The sequence below is a fragment of the Lynx rufus genome, unplaced genomic scaffold (genome assembly GCF_022079265.1).
Source record: "Lynx rufus isolate CCGP_SWC_20201006 ecotype Redwood Valley unplaced genomic scaffold, mLynRuf1.p SCAF_15, whole genome shotgun sequence".
NCBI classification, from domain to species: Eukaryota; Metazoa; Chordata; class Mammalia; order Carnivora; family Felidae; genus Lynx; species Lynx rufus.
The window spans coordinates 50,558,454-50,579,676 of NW_025814829.1; the positions used below are offsets into that span (position 1 = coordinate 50,558,454).

The window sequence follows — 21,223 nt, forward strand, 5'->3', positions numbered from 1 at the left end:
AGAGGACAATGAGATCTTTACTTCCAGCAGAGGTAGCAAAGGGCCCCTGGAAAAGCACTTAGCCAGCAGACTCTTATTTATTCAAAGTCGACTCCATGCTTAAAAGCATGAACTCTGCATATCTGCACTCAAATCCGAGCTTAGCTACGCTACGCCCTAACTGCGTGAGGCCCGGCAAAATAGTGTAACCTGTCTGTGTCTCAGTTTCCACGTCTGCAAGGTGAAGAATACTATCCACCTCATTGAACTAGCAGGACGATTAAACAGACAGTTTATATAAAGGACTTAGAACACTACTCGGCCTATAAGGGTTCAAGTAGTGTTATTATTACATTATTACCTTCATTAGTACTAATCCCGGGTTGTGTTATTTCTAGATGCCTGGATTGCAGTTGATGTGTCATGGCATTAATGTCAGAAAGAATTGCTGTTCTCTCTCTACGCGGTCTTACGTGCCTTTGCTCTTCATCGCTTCACAGAAGCACAGAATCATCTACCGGAACGTGCTCTTAACGCAGTTCCTAAACTCAAGGTCTCTGATGGGCTCATTTCTACTGCCACCAGGGTCCATAAGCGTGTATATTTGTAATACGTCTCTTGAAGGTTTGTATGTTCCCAAAGTCTGGGAAGGAAAACTGACGTGGGGAACGGAGAATTCATCTCCGTGGCCACCCTAGAGCTCAAATTGAAAGCTGGGGGGTGGGGGGGTGGGGGGGGGAGGGCCAAGTCAAATGCTCCGAAGTACAACGTTCATACCATGAATCTGAAAGGGCGGGCAACAAGGAGTGAGAAGTCAGAGCTGTAGCGAGGCATATTCTGCCCACCTAAGGGCTTACATCTGATTTTTAAAAATACTAAGCTGCCCAAAGAAACGCAGCTCGGATCCGATTCTCCCTCGTGCTGCCCCTTTATCATCTTTCTCAGCAGCAGCCCCTGTTTGAAACCAACGACCCGTGTTTCCGAGCAGTCTGCAGAGGTGTGCCCCTGAGGTGGTACTTTGCTTACCTGCACTCTGGCCTCGGTGAGGTTCACCCGGCGGGCGAGGTCCTCTCGCACAAAGGCGTCTGGGTAGTGTGTCCGCTCAAAGACGCGCTCCAGAGCCTGCAGCTGGCTGCTGTTGAAGGTCGTCCGGTTCCTCCGTTGCTTTCTCTTCTTCTTTTCCTCGGAGTTCAGCTGGTCATCTGGAGCAGAAGAAATTGATGCTAAGGAGCTAAAGTCATGTCGGAGTCCCCAGGTACACTCTGGCTGAATATCTATGGTAAGGGATCATCGCATTCGCTCACATTCTTATCAAAGTGTTGGAACCAAATGCCACTTTCAGGGGGCAGATTCGGGCATCGGCGCTCTTGAGTTCACAAGCCGACGACCCCCAGGGAGTTCTGATGTTTGGCTGTTGCTTCTAAATCTGGGACCAGACCCGAACCGACAGGGAGACATTTCTTGCACGTTCCTCGAACCCTGTTCTGTCAAAGATGGCTAAAGGAAAATCTTACTCCTACCCATGATCCCTAGACTTCTCTAGAGATGAGGGAAGAAGGGTGGATTGCTTTGGACCTTATTTGCCTTATATTATGTTCATTCAAACAATTTCACAACCAAGGAAACCAACTATTCCCTGGTTCCTTCTCCTCAACATACCCACACAAACACAAATGCAGAGTTACGGAGGGAAAAAATGTGTTCAAACTGATTAGAATGATTCCTGTTTTACCACGCATTCTCCCAGAAACCTCAAGTCATTTCTGACTGCATCTGCTCTCGCTAAGGCTGGCTAGGGAGGCCTCAGCCTAGTTCAAGGATGGTGCTCCAACACCATCAACCAAAGCCAGCATCGGCTTGGGATGTGCCCTAGGAGAACACAAGCACGGGGAAGAGTACTGAAAGATCTCTGAAACAGTTTCACCCCAAACTGGAGTTCTAGGGCCCTGAGATCTTAGGAACCTTTGGAGAATCGGGACCCCAATTTTTCACCTGTCAAGATCCCCCCTGCCTTGTTTTCCGCTGAGTTCTCCCAAAGGCACCTTGGCAAACTCATCGCCCAGGATGCTCTTGGAAGTAAGAGGGTAGCATGCTCCTATCCTGCCACCTGACACAGTCCAAGCAGGAATGACGGATGTGTGAATCCAAGCGGAACACCTGTTGTGCTACCATGACCACCATCCAGGTGAGGTCCAAACCACGGTAAAGGCCATGTAGTTCTCAGAGGTGCTGAGGCCTAAGACACACACTCTGCCTGAGGAACTGGACTTACACTTCCAATGGTCTTCCCCTAAGAGTCTCGGCCCAAAGAAAACCAGGAATGAGTGGGAAAGCGGGGCTTGGGCACTTGCTCCACGTTCGGTAGAGATTAGCTCTCAGCCAGTTTTATTTCCAACATGTGAGGTTGGAAATCCTGATCCTCTCTGACCATAAACATACAACCCACTCAAGAAAGGGACCAGCATGAATCATGATGTCCCAAAGAAAAGTGATGCCTACCTGAGCTATAGCATTATGTAGATTTGGGTGTGCATTCAAAGCATAGCTTGAATCCAAGAGCTCCTGGCCCAGATCTCTGAGCGCCTGACAACTGAGGCCTCTAAGTAGTTTTGATCAGAGTTTTCATGAGTGCTGCCTTCCCAGAATAGATACTTGGGGTAGAGACTGTGCATTTCCCCCGGATATTTAGTATATGTGCTGCCGAAGCGAGCACATCCCCCGGATATTTAAAGCACCTGGATAGAGTAAGTACTTGTTGCATTTGTTTTCAAGGAAAATGTGAAACTTTTCTTGTCTTTAGAAAACTGTTACTGTTGAAAGAAACCACATGATCCCAATCCCATTCTTCCAGCGAACAAGGTGCCGACACCCATTCTGTCAGCTTCGGGGTTGTGATTCACAGTTGACCACCTCCCTGGTTTCTTCCACTCGTGGTACCCCAACCAGGAGCCCTGCTTTGAAGATGCTGCTGTGACATTTTCAATAAGAATGTCAGACCAGTGGCATCCTGAGAATGAAGCCAATCTATCGTGATCTCTGGGATCTATCAAGGCCGGGAACATTCCACCCAGCATCCTGTTCGGCTACCAGCAAAACCCATTTGCAATTACATCTACACTAGAATTCACACACCTGGGGTCAAACCGCTCTCAGCGGCTGCCTCACATCTGTGTTCTCCTTCCTATTAAATATTGGGAGGCTTTCCTGTTGGTCTCATTCTCTTTCCCAAATCTCTTTGTCTACAGTTTGATCTGTCTTGCACTTCAGTTCTCTCTGGGTCGTCTAGGCCTTTTTCACAGTGCCACCATCTGGATTTCATGCTCCTACGAAGCCAAAGTCTGGGGGAAAAAAAATCCTTAGTTTCCATACCTGCCCAGGACGGAGACCAATTAGACCCTCGGCTATTATTCTTATTCCTATCAAGGAAATCCCTTCTTAAGCCAATCCCATGATCTATTTCTTCCCTCAAAGAAGTCTTCCTCAGGTATAACCACAAATTCTAAATCCTTTCTTCTGCTTTGTGAGCCTTTTCTTTTTGTGCTGCCACACTCTGATCAAGAACAAGGGTATTTTGCGTTTTGTTCTTAGTACTACAACCTGCTACATAATCTCTTGGTAGTTCTTTGAAATCGTCCACTGTTCACTCAAATTCCACCGACTGTCCACCATAAACCACCAGCTCCCCCGACGTGGGAGTAAGGGAAGTGGAGAATTATAGTTTGTGACACAGAATAAATAGCTATGATGGCCTGAAACAATTCCAGCAAAAGTTTCCCAGTGAATGTTCTTGTTGTTTTTAACAAATGAAAACACCAGTCCAGATCACGTCAAGGTGAGAAAAGACACACAAATAACAGGGGTCCACGGACTCTCGATCTGGCAAACGTCCTTCAAAGTGCAAGGATAATGGAAAGAGACACTGAGTGGGCAACAGAGACAGCTTGAGCGGCAGTCCTTGGCTCGTCTGTCTTTGCTCACTATCCACAAGCTGTGCGCTCCCTGTTTTCCTCCAAGAACACCGAAGACAGGACCCAACACGGTCTCCCGGGCAGCACAAGAGGAAACGTAAACATTGCAGAGGTTCACAAATGTGGGGCATCTGAAGGGCCTGTGATAAGCTCTTTTACCAGATTCTGGACTCCGGTTAAGTAGAGGGGAGAGAATGCAGTGTATTTTTATCACTGCAGGTAAATCATCTTTCTCGTAAAACCAGTTGCTTCGAAAGTTGATTTTGATACCCTTGCTGCCCAAGGATACTGATGTCCGATTGGACTTCGGGAAGCATATCCTGTTTTGAAATTCTGAAGTGGGTAGGAATCACCAAGCTGCAGAATAACCACAGAGGACACGGACGGATTCGTCTCAAAATCAATATTTCTATTCCAAGGTGTTTATGGATTTTATGAAGGATTCTGTATTTTTATGTATGCTGTGGATGACTAGTAAATTGCAAGTATACAGTTACTGCCACGATTTCTAATAAAAAACTTGGACTCACGAGTCATAAAACATTGGCACCAAGTGAAGCCAGAGAAATTGCCTAATTCAACCCCCTTATTGTATAGATGAGGTAAACGAAGGCTTGAAGGATGAAGTGACTTACCCCAAATTACACTACCAGCTGTGACTGAGCCAGAGCTAGAAGCCAGGACTCCTAATTCCACTCCAGTCTCAAGTACAAATGACAATAGTCATGTTGTACGAAGCATCAGAGATATAAATAAAAACCCCTATTCTGGGAAAATTTTCTGGGGAACACAGGTTTTTCCATATGAGCTACATAAAGAGGGTCTAAGATAGGGGGTGCATGTGTATCACATGTTGTCATTCCCATCAGAACATTTAAAAATGCAAACAGTCTCATCTAGAATAGCTACTTTGATCCAGATGTTCTTGAATTTTCTTTTTCAATGGCTTCTATAAGTCCCTGCCTCATCAATTAAACATGTGCAGGGGGATTTTTGCACAGTAGGAAACTCCGTCTTCCATCTTCTCTCCACATCCATATTAGCCCTTCTCTTCCTTTCGTTCTGGGACACAGTTCAACATCTCTGCTTCCTGTGGCACATCCCAAATGTTACCTCCTCTAAGACTTTGCTGATAACTTCTATCCATATTGATCTCTCCATTCTCTTAATCCCCACATATATTTTAGTATACTACCAAATAGTTTCTTTTAGAGGGGGGAGGGGGGCAAAGAGAGAGAGAGAGAGAGAGAGAGAGAGAGAGAGAGAGAGAGAGAGAATCTTAAGCAGGCTCCACGTTCAGGGGTGAGCCGGACTCAGGGCTCAATCCCACGACCCTGGGATCATGTGCTGAGCCAAAATCAAGAATCAGACACTCAACCAACTGAGCCATCCAGGCTCCCCTAACCAAATATTTTTTTAAAAATTATGGTTTCATCCTTTCTGTGTAAATGTTTTGTCACTTCGAGGCACTCATATATTCCTGTAGAAAAGGTATAGGGTCCCTTGATAAATGGCATGACAATAAAAACGTAAGAGTCAGGTAGTAATTGTAGCATAGAAGCAGTCTCAGAAAATCAGAGCTTTGGTGATTCATCTGGTTTTAAACGGCTGAATGATTTCTGAATTCCAATTATTTTTTTTAACAGCCCATAGCAAATAGTTAGGCTAGCAAATAGTAACCATTTAGGTTAGGTTAGGTTAGGTTAACAGTCTCTTTTGTTTCTGGATCACCTTACCGGTGGAGGAAAGAAAACATTTACCGTTTCTTTTTCAGATAGGTCAGTCGTCATCAGATCTAGACCTGGGAAAAATCTGCGTGCTTCCGATTCCTTTGTAAGTGCAGGAGTTAGTCCTTCATTTTTATTCCTTACTAGAAAAGCAGCTCCGAGATAAATGAATGGTTTCCACAAGCGGAAGCACAGGCGAGAAAGAGGTACTAAAGGTGTCTGCAATGGATCAGGATGTTAGAACACTCCAGAAAAGAGAGCCCCTAAGTCCTAGGCGGGACGTCCCTTGTACATTCAACCAGTAGTTAAAGGGAACACCAGCTCCGTCCCTGGTTCTGGGCTGAAATTCACGGTGGACTCCACTTATGGCTGCCGGAGGCTCCCTGGAGAGAGGGTGGAGAAGACAGCGTGAGGCGTGAGGAGGGCCATCCTCAAGCAGAAGGGCCAGGCGGCACGCCGTGACCCCCCCTCACTAGGGCGCCGCACGCACCACGCAGGCTTCATTAACTCCCAAAGACCTCGGCCCTCTTTCTGCCCCGCATCTGGTGGGAGATGCCTCGGAGATTCCAAATAGGTCAGCCAAATGTAATTTAAAGGTAGAGCAAAAACATATTTTAGGAATAAAATCTGAAGAAAAATGTGTTTCGTACGCCTGAGTCACATCAATTTGGAAAGAAATCTGATGCAAGAAGATAAAACGCCAGCTTCAGTAGCAGAAACCAACCACCACATCAAAGCGTGTCTTCTTCCTTTGGGTTGAAAACATGGCAGGCAAGCGGATCTAAAGAGCAGCCCGCTGATCATTTTATGGGCCTGGAAGAATGTTTTCAAAGGAACTTCCATTGCACAACAACTACTTACTTTAATGGGATTTGTGTGGTTCGGGCCCGGCAACCTTTGGAGAATTGAAGGGAAGTATAATTGCAAAAGCCACTAAAAACCGTTTAGCTTTTATTGCAAGGCCTATGAAAAGCAGCAAGATACAGCCGTGGTATTCGTTTGAGTTTCTTTGGTTACACTAAGCTGCAATTGCAATTGAGACAGCATCCTTTTAATACGCACCCCGATAGATGGCACATGGGTCACTTAACGGGGATGGCTGTTGCAGTGTGAGCTCAGTGCGTCACAACGACCAGAGCCAAATTTAGCAGCACATCTACACCTTCTCAAGAGTAGACCTGGTACCTTCCATCCCTGAACCCCAGCAACTGTCAAGAGTGCCCAGGTCTCTGCCAACGCAAGTGTCCAACGTGCAAGCTATTTCCACCTTAGGGTGCAGCTGCCAGACCCTGAACGTCGCGTGACGGTCCTTGATGTGTAGAGTTTTTTTCTTTCCTGTCAACTTGGCAAGTGCCACTCTTTCTTTTCAGTCAAGTATCAGTCCTAAACCCTAGAAATGAGCATGAAAACACGTTAAATGTAATTTTGGGGCCATCTGTCCTTTGGAGAATACAATACTTTTCTCATAATTCTCAATCATCTTATCTACTTTACCTCTCTTAAGACACTTTTCTGAAAAGATTCCTGATCGGAACCCCAATGAGACCCGATATAAAGCCAGCCTCCTCATGCAGTCCCATACTGGAACCCTAGCTTTCTTTTGGGACGAGGTGCATAATTTCCCCCTGCTGGCATTTTCCACGTGGCTCTGAGTTTATTTTATTTATTCACGTATTTCTTTTTTGTTCAAATTCGAGTTCGTTAACATACTGGGTCATCTTGGTTTCGGGAGTAGAACCTGGTGATTCGTCTCTTACATAACGACTCCTGAGTCCGATTTAGTAACCTCAGAGTACAAAGTTTATGTTTGTACTCAAATGAAGCTCTTATCAATACTCAATAAATACAAATTAGTAATCAGGTGTAAAATATCCTATACTGGAATTATTATTACAGAGGTTCAGCTGCTGAACAAGTTACCTTCTCTTTGATGAAAAATAAAATTCTGGCTTCAGATATGTAACCTACTCCCAATGTCTCTGTGGACGAATCACGTATACACTTATTTTCAATTCATTTTTAGATGTCAAAAAAAAAACCACTGAAAAATAAGAATGTTTCCATCAGACCCAACTAAACTGCCACTGGCAGGTGGGCACAGTGACAGGGAGCAGAAGTTGAACTGGCTTCAGAATCAAGATGACCCGTGCTCTCCCACAGGCCCTGCTACTTCCTGGCTGTGTGGCCTTGGGTAAGACCCCTCCCTACTCTGAGACTCAGTTTCCAAAACAATAAAACGGAAGACCACCTACCTCCCAGGGTCATTTGGAAATGTAATGACCACACAGTAGGCATAAAGTCTGGCACATAGTAGGCATTTGGTAAGTGGTGGATTATATAGCTACTTCGTTACCCCTCAGAGACAGGCTGCTCAAAACCCCTGCTGTTGTTTCTTTTTTCCTTCTGTTCACTGTTTGTTGGTATTTAATCGGCAAGCTTTCTATCGTAGCCTAACAGTGGAGAAAGCGAGAAAATCATTCACATGTGTGAGAGGGCTTCGTTCGTTTGAAGGAGGGCAGGACTGAGACCTAGGGAGCTTGAAAAATGAGCAAAAGCCTTAAAAAATCAAGATCTGAGACATGGTGGTTGACCAAAAATTGTACCATAGAAGTCATGCACAGACATTTGTCCAAAAAGCCTCATTCGGGACATGTTCTGTCATTAGTCAATCCTGGCTTTCTAACAAGACATTTTTCCTTTCTCACTTCAAATGTTGAGGAAACATTCAGAAAGCAGGCCGACTCTCCACTCAAAGACAGGGAAGCCATCGGTACCTTGAACAAGTAATCCCAGAAATGAATTTTAAAAAAGAGACAGACAGACAGGAAAAAGGAAGGAGGCCAAGGGCTAAAGCCAGGCTATGAAAATTCAATGATTTCCCAGCCTGTTTGCCTTGGGTTGACTAATTTGGTTGCCACATGTCTAAAAACACAAAACTTGGGTCATATTACTCAATATTTATTCAGTGACTTTTTTTTTTTTTCTAAATGTCTGAGCACTTTGGTAAATGCCAAAGGGATGAAAAGAAAACCAAGAAAGGCAAAGTTCTGGGAAAAGAGCGAGCTCTGACTGAGATTTTAAAAGCTTTCTAAACTTGCAGTATTCCAGGTGTGTGGTCCCCTTGGAAGTGCTGATGTTCCGAGCAGGATTACAAACACAGCTCTAGATGAGCCATAGGCTCCTGCCTTCTTCTGGTGCCATTTTTTCCTTTGTAGTGAGACTGTTGTCATCTTGTAAATGACACAACATCAATCTTGACATGAGCAGTAGAAATTGGTGCCTTCATGGGAGGTAACCACCGTGTGTTGGTTTTTTTTTTTTTTTGATGATTTCATTTTTTTTTTGGCAATAAATTTTAATGGTTTTAAAGAAAAAGCTGGTTAAAAAAAAACAGCTTTAAAAAAGCACAACTAAAAGCAGGAGGAATGAAGGAGATGTACCTCATTAATGAGGAAGCTCAGCTCTTGGAAGGACAGTAGCGATGGAACAACTCTTTTAGTTGGAGAAAAAGACAATTATGAGGCAATTATGAGGCATTTAAATACTTGAGAGCAGGGGCGCGACTCGTGCTTCCTTAACTTTGTCATCTCAAGGGTTTTCTCTCTCTCTCTCTCTCTCTCTCTTTTTTTCACCTCAAGTTTTAACTGTAGGACAAGAAGCCCACAAGAGAGAAAGCCACGGGGGACAGAGAATTCACGTTTCATTGCAATAAAAGACGGGGCCAAGGTAATTCTGTAACAACACCACATAGAGTAGAAGAGGGAGGCCGGAGAGAAAATAAAAGCCCCTCTCAGGTGTTGCCCCAGTCTTTGACATCAGACTAAGATGAAGGCCGAAACATATTAAAATGGTCAACATAAGAGGATTGGTATTTTTAAATAATGTTTAAATGAAAGGAAATAAAAAATTGTCCTTCAAGAATAAGAAAAACCACACAGTGATATAAAGCTGAATGTTCTTTGGAGGAATATGCCACACCATAACATCGCTGCATTTCAAATTTCTCATCTGTCAAATGGGTCGTGTTGAGATATAAACAATACATGTTTTTAAAACTGTAATGATTAGGCATGCACATTTCCTTCTATTTTTTTTTATTTTTTAAAGATGAGAATTCTTTTTTTTTCAAATGTTTATTTATTTTGAGAGAGAGACAGAGACAGAGAGAGAGAGAGAGTGAGAGTGCACGCCTGAGCCAGGGAGGGGCAGAGGGGGAGAGAAAGAGAGAGAGAGAGTTGTAAGCAAGCTCCACGCTCAGCGCTCAGCACAGAGCCCATCCTGGGGCTCGAACTCATGAACCGTGAGGTCATGACCTGAGCCAAAATCAAAGAGTCGATGCCCAACCAACTGAGCCACCCAGGTGCCCCTTCTATTTTGTTTTAAATGCTACTATGGAGCAATTGTGGAGACGGCTTTGGAGTGGCAATCAGGAGGCTCACATTCTACCCCAGCAGCATTCCTGGCCAAATCTGTGATGTAAAGCCTCGGCGGACTTACGGGCAAAGTTACAGGTTGGAGTAGGTGACTAAGATCTCTTTCAATTCCAACGTTGTGGGTTTCTACAATTGTTTTATATTTTCCATATCTTGCCCGATAGAAAAGTATGAATAATTGCTTATTTAAGGCAATGTCTGAATCTTGTCCTTTGTTGTTATTGTTGTCACATTTTTGTTTTGCCTTGTTTCGTTTTGTCTTTGTTCTGGAACATCCTTGGCTAGGTGTTATATTGGAAGAAGACTATACTGTAATTACCCGTGCCTGGAGAAAGCCCAGGTGATTGACCTGTTCCTCTATATCCAGAGCATACTGCAGAGGTCAGTCTCCAAGCTGGAATCAATGTGACTATTTTAAAAGAAATTTTAAAAAGCAGGGGGTCAGAAAGTGCCTGGTGGCTCAGTTAACAGTCTGACTCCTTCAGTCAGTTAACCAGCTGACTCTTGATTTTGCCTCAGGTCATGATCCCAGGGTCGTGGAATTGAGCCCAGAGTTGAGCCCCACATCAGGCTCTGTGCTGGGCATAGAGCCTGCTTAAGATTCTCTCTCTCCTTCTCCCTCTACACCTCTCCCACTTGCACACTCTGTCTCTCAAATAAATAAATAAATAAAATCCGGTCACCTTTAAGCACAGTCTAGAGAAAGAGGAAATCTGAGAGGTTCCTAAAGAGACAGCTATTCTAATCTTTAAATTTGCCAAACAGAAATGAGAATAACTGCTATTTCTTTTCTTTCTTGTACCGGCCTTGACCTCCTAACCACGGCTTAGCTAACCATGGCCTTGCTGAGAACACTGTCTATATCAACCACCTTAGGCTAATCCCAAAAGTGACATCACTAACAATGGTCACACTCAATCTTGACCTTCACAGGTTTTCACTAGCACCCAGTTCATTCATTTGAACAAATATTTACTGAGCACGTGCTAAGTGCCAGGCAAATAGGTGCTCTGAGAAATGTCGACAAACCCTTTCAAGAACTTCATCCCTGGTTTGGGGAAAGAAGTCACAAGTACTTGAAAAGTAAAGTGACAGTAACCAAGAGATATTCCAGGAGGGGTGGCAGCCAGCAGAGCCAATGATAGGCAAGGGAGGAGGGCAGAGACAGCAGCCTGAGTGGTAGGTCCAAAGACAGTCTGTAGAGGTTTTCTCTGTCCTATGAAAGTCCAGCATCACTCTCTCAGCCACATTGTGACATGTCACTCCATCACCCTACTCTAGTTGTGCTGCAGACAGTGGTGACATTTTCCTCGTCTTTCATTTACATTCTTCTTTCACCTTGATTCTGCCTAACCCCACAAGCTTACCTGGATCCACTGACTCTATACATCGATGGCTCCTTCCTTCTCCAAGCCTCAGTTTACCTGTCAGCAATTCACAAGGACCTTCTCTGATCACCAACCAAAAGCAGCCTTCCTATCATTATTCTCTGTCCAGCATCTGAACCATCTGCTCTACGACAACCCTTCTGACCATCTGTAATTACTGCTGCTGACTGCCTCACTCGAATACAAGCTCCGCGAGGAACGATTTCTGACTCGTTACCTGTAGCGTCCCGGCATCTGGCGTTAGTGTCTGGTACATTTTAGGCACTTTTCTTGGGACGACTGAATGAATATGTTAACCGTGCTTGGTGAAAATGCCTATTTGGCACAGCCTGATCGGTTCACATTCAGCCACCAAACCTGACAGCCCCTTCGGGGATGAGTCTCAGGTGAAGTCTCAGCACACAAATTTTCCTGAGATGAAGGTTTACTTCACTCTTTATAAGACACGTAAATTCCAAGAGCGTGTGTTATCCAGGTCTTGCACGAACTTCCTCCGTGCGAGACTTTGCATCAGTGATTAGCTCCCCAAATTAGAAGGCAAGCCTGGAAGGCGGGTGAGCCAAGCCTATAGAATGGAGCCCCCTACGTCTTGGCAGCCCCCAGTAAATGCTTGGCTTTGATAATGATGACCCGTATGGAATTATTGACCATTTTGGACATGCCCTGGCACGGTCATGTCTATGTGCCAAAAAATATGTTTAGCTTTGGGTTGTATTTTCTTCTAGTTAGTCATTTCTAGTCACTGTGTTTTCTGTTCCTTTTCACTGGCAGAGGAGCTTGGGCCAAAGCCTGGCTACTTTATTCTCTACCATACAGCGACATGACTCCCTGCCAACCACACCTAAACCTTAATTATACGGTGATTTCCTCTCCAAGGATGTGTGACTGTTTTAACTAGTAAGAAAGCTGATGCACTAAGGTCACATGAAGTTAAAAAAAAAAAAAAGTTTTGGGCAAAACACTCAAAACTCCATGCGGAATAATCTTAGTCCACTGAATCATGTCCCCTGTTGTTGAACAGCCCTAAAGAACTCCTTGTTAATAGGTGATTCTGTCCGCCTGGAGTGGAAATCTATGAGTAATCTATGTGTCACTGTGAGTCATGTCATGGCCACCACTTCCAACTCCCCATCATCTGAAAGTTGGCAAGAAGAATTCAGACTGCTCAACTCATAACAGGAAGAAGCCAGGATGGAGGAAAGACCTAATAACCAATTTTATTGATTAAAAAAACAAAAGATACCAGAAAAGGAGGCTAACCCAAGGTAAGAACAATGGCTTCTTCGTCGCCACTGAACACATTCTCTTCCTTGGCATCTGTTTCCAATGTGCCTCTGGCACTAACACAGGTGCTCTTCCTTCCACAACCTTGAGTCTTTTTCCAGATTTCCCCTAGTTTTAGAGGGCTTTCAGACTTGTGAATTACTTTCAAGAAAGGACTTTGATAGCAATATGTTGAAGCAAGAGGAAGGACAAACGGGGGCAGGCCAGTGTGTAATCCCACTACAGCCATTCCCCAGCCATCGATAGGACTTTCGTTTGCCAGCTTTCTTCTTATTACACTTCCATTCCTCTGCAATTCCAATTAAAATGGCACAGAGTTAATGATGTGATTAACTTACTGGGAAGTCAGCACATTCAAAATAAAGTGTCTCGAGGATAAACTGGAAGATTTTATGAACTCAAGGGACCCCAGTAAAGGACATATACTGATTTGGTAGGTAGGTGGAAGAAGAGATTTTGGAAAATCAGATTTTATAAGCAAACTGTTTGCCATAAATTGGTTAAAGGAAAGTATGTGTATGGCAGTGGGTTTAGGCAAAAGTGGGGACATCTTAGCGTGTACAATTTTTTATGTAGCCAATGAGGGAGTTATTTACAAGGACGTATGCTCCTCTTTGGCTCTTCAGACGTGTTTTGCAGACCCTTGCTGGGCTCCTTCATCTTATTCATTTGATTATTTCTATCAAGGTTTTTTTTAGGGATAGTGATCACACCTCCTTTGGTAGCATCAGTAAACTTCTTCCTTTACTACAGATCTGTTAGTTTGGGGGTAAAGCTCCTTGGTTAGAAGGATCCTTGTGATTTTCTTTCCTGAAGACTTCAGTTTTAGATTGAGTCCCAGCTCTTCCCAAGGCTAAAGGGACACTAGCTTTGCCGGCCGCTGTGGTTAGGTGGTCACTAAATAATATGAGATAGTTAACTTCTTGACTGGAGAGAGCCCATTTTTTAATATCAAAGCTTATCTCTAGTCACAGCCCCAGACCAGATTTATTCAATAGTTTTATACCCCTTCTCACATTTTCCACAATTCAATATTCTAAAAAGTTTTTTCATAGAATTTTATCATTAAGGCTTTACATAATGGTTGGGGGTGGGGCTTCGGTGGATTAGAAATCAGACAATGTGGGGTTTCACTCTGTCCCTAAAAAGTCATGTGATTTTTTTTTCCAGCCATGTAATCTTAAGAATGTAACTTTGCCAAGTGGGTTTCCATTTCTATTGCTGTCAAAAAGGGTACTGCACTAGATTGTTTCAAATATCTCTTCCTGATTTTAACTTACAAATTCCTTTTCAAATACTTGACCAATGGAGAAATCTAATAATAATATGTTTACTCCATGTTTGTAATCTACTAATTTAACAATGGATTAACTAGAGTTTATAGAATTCCACAGCTACAGATTTCTATAGTCAAATGTGTAATGTTCTCGATGTCCTAAATAACATTGCTGTCGAGTTTTGCGGATGTCAGGGTTATTTCAACATTGTATGGATGTTTATTTTCTTTTAAGTAAGTTTTAAAGAAAATGATCAGATCCGGCAGGTATTCAAACAATTGAGAAGACAGCAAAGATGAAAAACTGCTTTCGCAAAGTTCTTGAATTTTAAAATTATTTTACACTGAAGGATGGGGCAACATATTTCTCATAAAATGTCTGCGTACCTGTGCACGCATACGTGGCACGTGTGGGTGTCTGTACGAGCGTATGTGTGACTCAACTCAGAGAATCCTGGGTTGAACTATAACAGCGCTATAAACACGAGAACCAGAAGCAGATCCAATTGCCCACAGGGAAAAGGACAAACCTGTGGCACTGTGAGAGATCTTACTTGTTTGGGCTTTCTGTAGAGCCCACTAAAACTGCTGAGACCTATCATCATTACCTAGTCTCATGCCAACTATATCTGGTAACGCACTTTGACATATCAGTTTCTAGGTAGACGCTCCAAGACAATGGCTCATGTGATATCCGTGCCAGCTGGAGTCAGCTGCAAACAAAACACACACACACACACACACACACACACACGGTATTTTAAAATAGATATTTCAGATGTTTCAAATTTAAATAAAGCAAGGCGGAGTGTGTGATGTTCCAAGCGAAGTCAATTGCCAAGCTGTGCTGGTTGGTACAACCAAGTGCTGTATCAACGGAGCCATAAATCGCTGCATAACGCAGACACGGCGGAGGGAAAGTGGCAAGAAAAAAAAAAAAGAGCGTGTGTGCATTAAAGATGAATCCCTAAGGATACTCTTCCGTGAAACTCTGAGAGTTTCCAAAGTGACACCATCCCACCAGGACCCACGGAATATGTGAGCCTTTGGAACCATTTGCAGTATGTGTTTCAAAGTCCAGACAAAGCTACTAGGCAAGTTTTATTGGTCCCTCTAGAAAGCAGTTTTTTGACAGGGCTGGAAAAACGATGTTACAAAGGATCCAGTAACAACAGAGTCTAGGCCTGTTAGTTAGATTCCAAGTTGATGCCTCTTCCAAAAGCAGAGCATCCAGAAAAACACCATATTCCCCGGACTAGGAGAGGAGGTCCAACATTGAGGATTGAGAAAAGTTTGGTAGATAGTCTATTATACGCAGGGTGCACATCTGTTGGCGCAAATCTGTTTTACCCTCTTATTTGTTTCAACAAAGACTATCACAAAGGTGAGTTTCTCCAAGATCATCCCATGTGGGAACTTGAAACAAACGACGGGAGGATGTATGTATCGCTGGCTTTCCAAAGTCTATCTTGCTTCTCAAGTTTCTTTAAGAACTAGTACAGCCGAGAAGACAAGTTTGCATGCATACAGTCCTGTACAATGACCTCAGTGACCAAAGGCCAATGAATCAATTACATCACATGCACCCTACTTAACCTTTGGGTATGATGAATATTCGGAGTGTGTTTTTGTGGTCTCGAGCCAAAAATTAACCGCAGCCTAGAGGTTGTTGAACCTCAGGAAAATCTCTGTTCCCCACTTTATTTTCAGTGCAGTTGGGGAGGACAGAATTCCATTAGAGAGAGACAATGTAATGGTGTTCATAACTGTGCAGTTGAGAGGTTGCATTTATATGGTGCCTTTCTTCCAAGGATCATAAAACACCTCACATATGCTATTTCGTTTATATTTCAAACGTCTTTATGGTATAAGAGCACAATGCAGTTTCAACAAAACAAATGTACCAATAATTTATAGAGTTTAGCAAAACTAAGCAAAGTAGCATTTATTAAATTTAGTATAGAGGGGAAACCAACATCTACTAACATGCGGAGAAAAAAATGGTCAGTAGGTGGGTACATTATTTTTAACCTTTAGTGAAAATCTTAATTTTATTTTACTTTTCTCAGCTTCTCCAGATCACATTAATTACTCTCTTTTCTTAACTCTAACTGCACTAAGTGCTTGAGTCTGACAATTTAGTACATCGTTACACACCGTCATATTGTCTTCTTTGTTTTCTATGGGTTTGAGTCTCAAGAGCTACTAAGCAGAGATACTGGGGTATATTGAAAATGGCACTAGAAGGCCGAACTCCAGGGTGCCAATCTTGCCTCTGTCGCTCCTTATCTGTCGGCAAGCTCCCTCATCCTTCCCACGCTCCAGTGTTTTTACGAAAAGGTGACATTAAAGTCTGAAATGTCTTCAAGGATTGCAAGTGAAGTTCAAGTGAGATGACTTTTCTGAAAGCACGAGGCGGATAAGTAAGGCAGTATCACTGTAAACTCCGTGAAGGCAGAGACAATATTTTGTGCCTCTTTTACACACTTTCTAGGATCTGATGTTGGATGAACACGATTTCCCAAGTAAGGACTTAATAAACGTTCCTTGGTAACAATCACTGGAGCACTTACCATTTGCCAGGAACCACTGTTAAGCGTGTTACATGGAATAGTCTCATATTTCGCTCCCCGAAGAGGTCATGTTATTATTAATCCCCGTGCTGCAGATGAAGAGGCAGAGAAGGGCACACGGCTGAGGCTCCTTGACGCCTGGTAGTTTGGGCACGAAGCCCAACTTCTGAAAGGCTCTCCTCTGCCTGCCTCTCCTACAACCCGCGGTCCGGAATGAATGCGGAGGTTAGGAAATGTGCTTCCCAAACTATTAAAAAGCGGAAGAACTTTTAAGAAGTAGACAAGAGGGGCGCCTGGGTGGCGCAGTCGGTTAAGCGTCCGACTTCAGCCAGGTCACGATCTCGCGGTCCGTGAGTTCGAGCCCCGCGTCGGGCTCTGGGCTGATGGCTCGGAGCTTGGAGCCTGTTTCCGATTCTGTGTCTCCCTCTCTCTCTGCCCCTCCCCCGTTCATGCTCTGTCTCTCTCTGTCCCAAAAATAAATAAACGTTGAAAAAATTTAAAAAAAAAAAAAAAGAAGTAGACAAGAATCGGAGAGAGCGTGTTGGGTATCATGTCAATCCAGAAATTGAAATAAAGAGGCCAACTTCTTGATGTGATTGGTTTGCAATCATACGATTTTTGTGAGAGGTGTTTAGTTCTGAGAAACTCTCCTAAACATCTGATTTGGCAAGAAATTGAGAATTGAAGTTACGACCTGCAAGCTAGTTCTATTCTCCTCCTGATCATCTAGCTGCAGAACTCTCCCCGAATCGTGGGAGCATAAATCCGATTATGCACGAGGCCAATGGGAACGAGATAATTGCGTGGATCCAGTACCCATCCATTACGCTCGGCACCATAAATCACTGAGCTGCCACAACCTCAGCTTTCTGGAATCCCCAAGTTGTTTGAAATACTCTACGACTGCCATTTATGGAAGAACCATATTATACTGTCTTTGCCTTAAGTGCTGTCAAAATAAAATTTAAAAGTTGAGTGTTTACCCTTCAGAGGATGTTCATGTGACACAACAGTGGAAAACACGAGAAAACCCATCAAAATTTGTGTCTTCCAACATCAGCATGCACAGGCACGAAGGAACTGGCTAAGAAATTAAGCAATGACGTTGGGTAGTTCTCTTTTCCGTCCTTTGGTGATGAACATTACATTAGTTAGCAGAAATGTGGGTCTGGTTTTCCCTCACACACACCTCACACACGTGCCAACTTCGTGGGTTGGCGGGGGGAGGGGAGCTTGACAAATGGGTAATTCTTGAAACCAGCAAGCGAAGCATTTGGCCTTAGTAGAGATGGAATGATCAGATGGCCACAAATTAAAATGAGTTCATGCCCAAGGCTTATTTGAGCCCTTAAACCATGCAATTGAAATTAAGTTTTCCTACCTTGTATTTTCTTTCTATTCATTGTAACATATGTTTACTGAACACCTACTGGCTGCTGGGTATGAAAGGTGAGTGGCCTCCCTGCCGCCCCACAAGGAGCTCACAGTGTAGTGGGAAAAACAGATATATACACAAGTAAGTGTTTTAAACGAGCTAACTAAAATAGTGGAGGCAGACACCGTAAAGCTGCGGCACCAAGGAGGAATTAACTGTATCTTAATACGTGAGAAAAGAGTCACAGAAAAGGAGGGAGTAATCGCACTGAGTTCCGAGGGGAAAATACACATTGTGACGGGGAGGAAAAGTCTGGAGCGGATGGAGCAGAGTGATAAAGAGCAGTATTACTCATTCCTAATAGTGGATTTTCACCTCATTCATTCCTCACTAGGGTGCTGTGTCGGGGCATGTCATTGTCCCCATTTTAGAGGTTCAGAGAAGGAGACGTCTCAAGAATGCAGGCAGGGCTGGGAGGTGGGAGGATCTTGACCCTCTCGCACAGATGAGCATGGGGGAGCTCTGAGGAGAGGAGAAAGGGAGAGCTGGAGGGAAAGCAGAGCCAGCTGCTGGAGAGCCTCTTACAAGGAGCCTTGCAACTTCATTCTTCAGTGCAGGGGGGTCAGGAACGGATTTTTTGGCTGGGTAGTGGGCAACAGGAACACGTGTGCCTTTCAGACAGCATCCTGGAAACGGCACGGAGCTTGCCTTGGGCTGGGCATGAGACAAACATCCGTGCTTTATAGATTCAGAAAGTTAGCACAGATAATGCCGCCCATCCGGCTACTTTTAGTGGTCAGGATGCTTGAGGCTTCTCTGATTCCTAAACTGCCACCATAATATTTCACTGTCCACCGTCTCCCACGATCTCCCCGACCTGGGCCTGTTTTTAACTCTCCTGCTCATCTTTCTTCCGACCTATGAAGTACGTATGTATCAAAGTTACTAAAGACGCAAAGTACACGTTCAAGACACAAAGAAATGTGACTCTTAATGTGTGGACGTTCCAAATCGTCCAGATACGTATCTGAAAAGCCCACGCACCCCTAGGTGGGAAACCTGCAGTAACACAGCGCACCGAAGGCTCTACACCCACCGGAAGTGTGTCTGCCTTCTAACCTTCCCCCGGAGTGAGACGGGCGGAACCTGCCCGAACTCTGAGGAGCCTCGCTTTAAGACACTGGATTCATAAAAAAAGGAAAATCTCCAAAAATACAATATCGGATGTGACAAAAATTGATCTCGGGATATATACTGTTCTTATTTTAGAGCGGGGAGGGGGGCGGAGGGAGAGGAAGAGAAAATGTTAAGCAGGCTCCACGCTCGGTGCACAGCCGGACGTAGGGCTTGATCCCACGACTCTGGGAACGTCACCCGAGCTGAAATCAAGACTGAGGTGCACAATTGACTGGGCCACCCAGGCGCCCCGACATTAGTATATTTTAAATTGCTAACTCCACTAGTACATTTAAACTATAATTGGGGCGCCTGGGTGGCTTAGTTGGTTACATGTCCGACTTCGGCTCAGGTCACGATCTCGCGGTTCCCTTGAGTTCAAGCCCAGCATCGGGCTCTCCGCTGTCAGCACAGATCCTCTGTCTCCCTCTCTCTCTGCCCCTCCCCCCTCCAATAATAAATAAACATTAAAAAAAGAGAAATACTTAGATATGCTTTTAAAACAATAATTAAAAAAGAAAATAAAATACAGTTTCATATATAGGAAAAGCCCAGAAACACATCCATTTGTACTCTGAGGGAAACTAGTATTTCTCATTGTGTTTTTGTGTCGCTTCGTTTCATTTTTAAAGGCAGTAATCCCAATTCGAATCTCAGCAAGCCTGTCTCCATTTGAGGCCGCAGGAACCCTTATTTCTCTCTTCTTTGCCACTTTCCAGCCCCTTTCACTGTCACTTCTCCGCTCGGGCCTCGTGCCGACGGGCAGACCCCCTGAGACTCTCTTCCCGGATTCCACCGCTCATAATACGCTTTTCTCCAGGCTGAGGGGAGGCTCCTCCTTGCCATTCATCCGGAGGAGCTGTAGGCGAACCAGAGCTCCAGAATGGAGCAGAGGAAGAAGCGAGACACCCTGAAAAAACTCGAAGAATCCTCCTCCTTTCAGAGCACCAAACATTTACCTCTCTGAAAGAGTTTTGCGAAAGAATCAAAGTGAACCATGGAAAAAAAAGGAACACAAAACCTTCTTAATGTCTGCCGGGGAAACAGAAACGCTTTCTCCACGAGAAAAGTCCTTTCTGTACTGAAATTGGCAGCCAGACGGCCTGCACATTTATCTCCTGCACAGAAAGTGCTCTGTCAGGCAAGCTGTGACTAACAATGCACTGAAAAACACGCCACAGACTTCCCCTGTATTTTATTTGGCAGAGAGGAATTATTCCTCGGCACAAAGAATTTGCAACTGGCATCGGTTAAACAAGAAATTACAACCTTTAAAAGCCCTATTTATCATTAGCTGCAAAAGTGCAGACTTCACCGTCAATTACTCTGACAAAAGATTACAGATCATCAACGCCGCACGCGGGAGAACAACAGCCTTGGGGGCCAGCGGGCCTCTCTGAAGGGAGGATTAGAAACTTAAGGGCCAGGAGCCCCTTCTCCGGGGACCCCCCCCCTCCGCACCGCAACACCCTTCCTCACCCACCCTCCTCCCCTGTGCGGGCTGACTCTCCCACCTCCAGCATGCTCTCTCCCTTCGCCTCGCCAGCAGAGGCTGGTAGACCAGCAAGCCTTCCCCAGAAAGACTGGACGATGGTTGTGGAAGTCAGTGCCTGAGGATCGCTGGCCAAGTCAAGTCAGCAGCAACTTTGCTCCAGTTCTGCTCTCTGAATGTGTTCTGTTGATAAATATGGAAATCGCAAGATTGATTTCCCAAAGCTAAAGAAATAATATGGCGTTATTCCTCTCAGCTGCTCCATTTAGTGGGTCAATGGTCAGAAAAACAGTGGATTTTAATAAGCAAAAGGCCTCTACTGTGATGCTAAGACATCCTCCCAAACACTGAATGGTGCCTATGTATTCTTGGAAGAAGCCTTTTTGCATTTCACTGAGGCATCTACCCATCTTTAAATGATTTCATCCCCTAGGAACAGAAAAACAAAGAGATGCTTTGTTCTCCACACTTTAAAATTAAAAAAAAAAAAATGTATTCTCAAGTACTTATATAAGTGGCAAGAGATCTTTATTAAGAAACATACTTATACAT

The 21,223-nt window shown here is 44.2% G+C and overlaps 1 protein-coding gene across 2 annotated transcripts in view; it reads right to left on the reverse strand.

Annotated features, from left to right (window-relative positions):
* The window catches only part of PRRX1 (paired related homeobox 1), a 70,209-nt gene that overhangs the window by 13,186 nt on the left and 35,800 nt on the right, over positions 1–21,223 (reverse strand). For both annotated transcript variants that reach the window (XM_047076416.1, XM_047076417.1), the window contains exon 2: positions 1,006–1,181. In XM_047076416.1, coding sequence (XP_046932372.1) covers positions 1,006–1,181 — 176 coding nt within the window. The remainder of the gene's footprint in view (positions 1–1,005; positions 1,182–21,223) is intronic.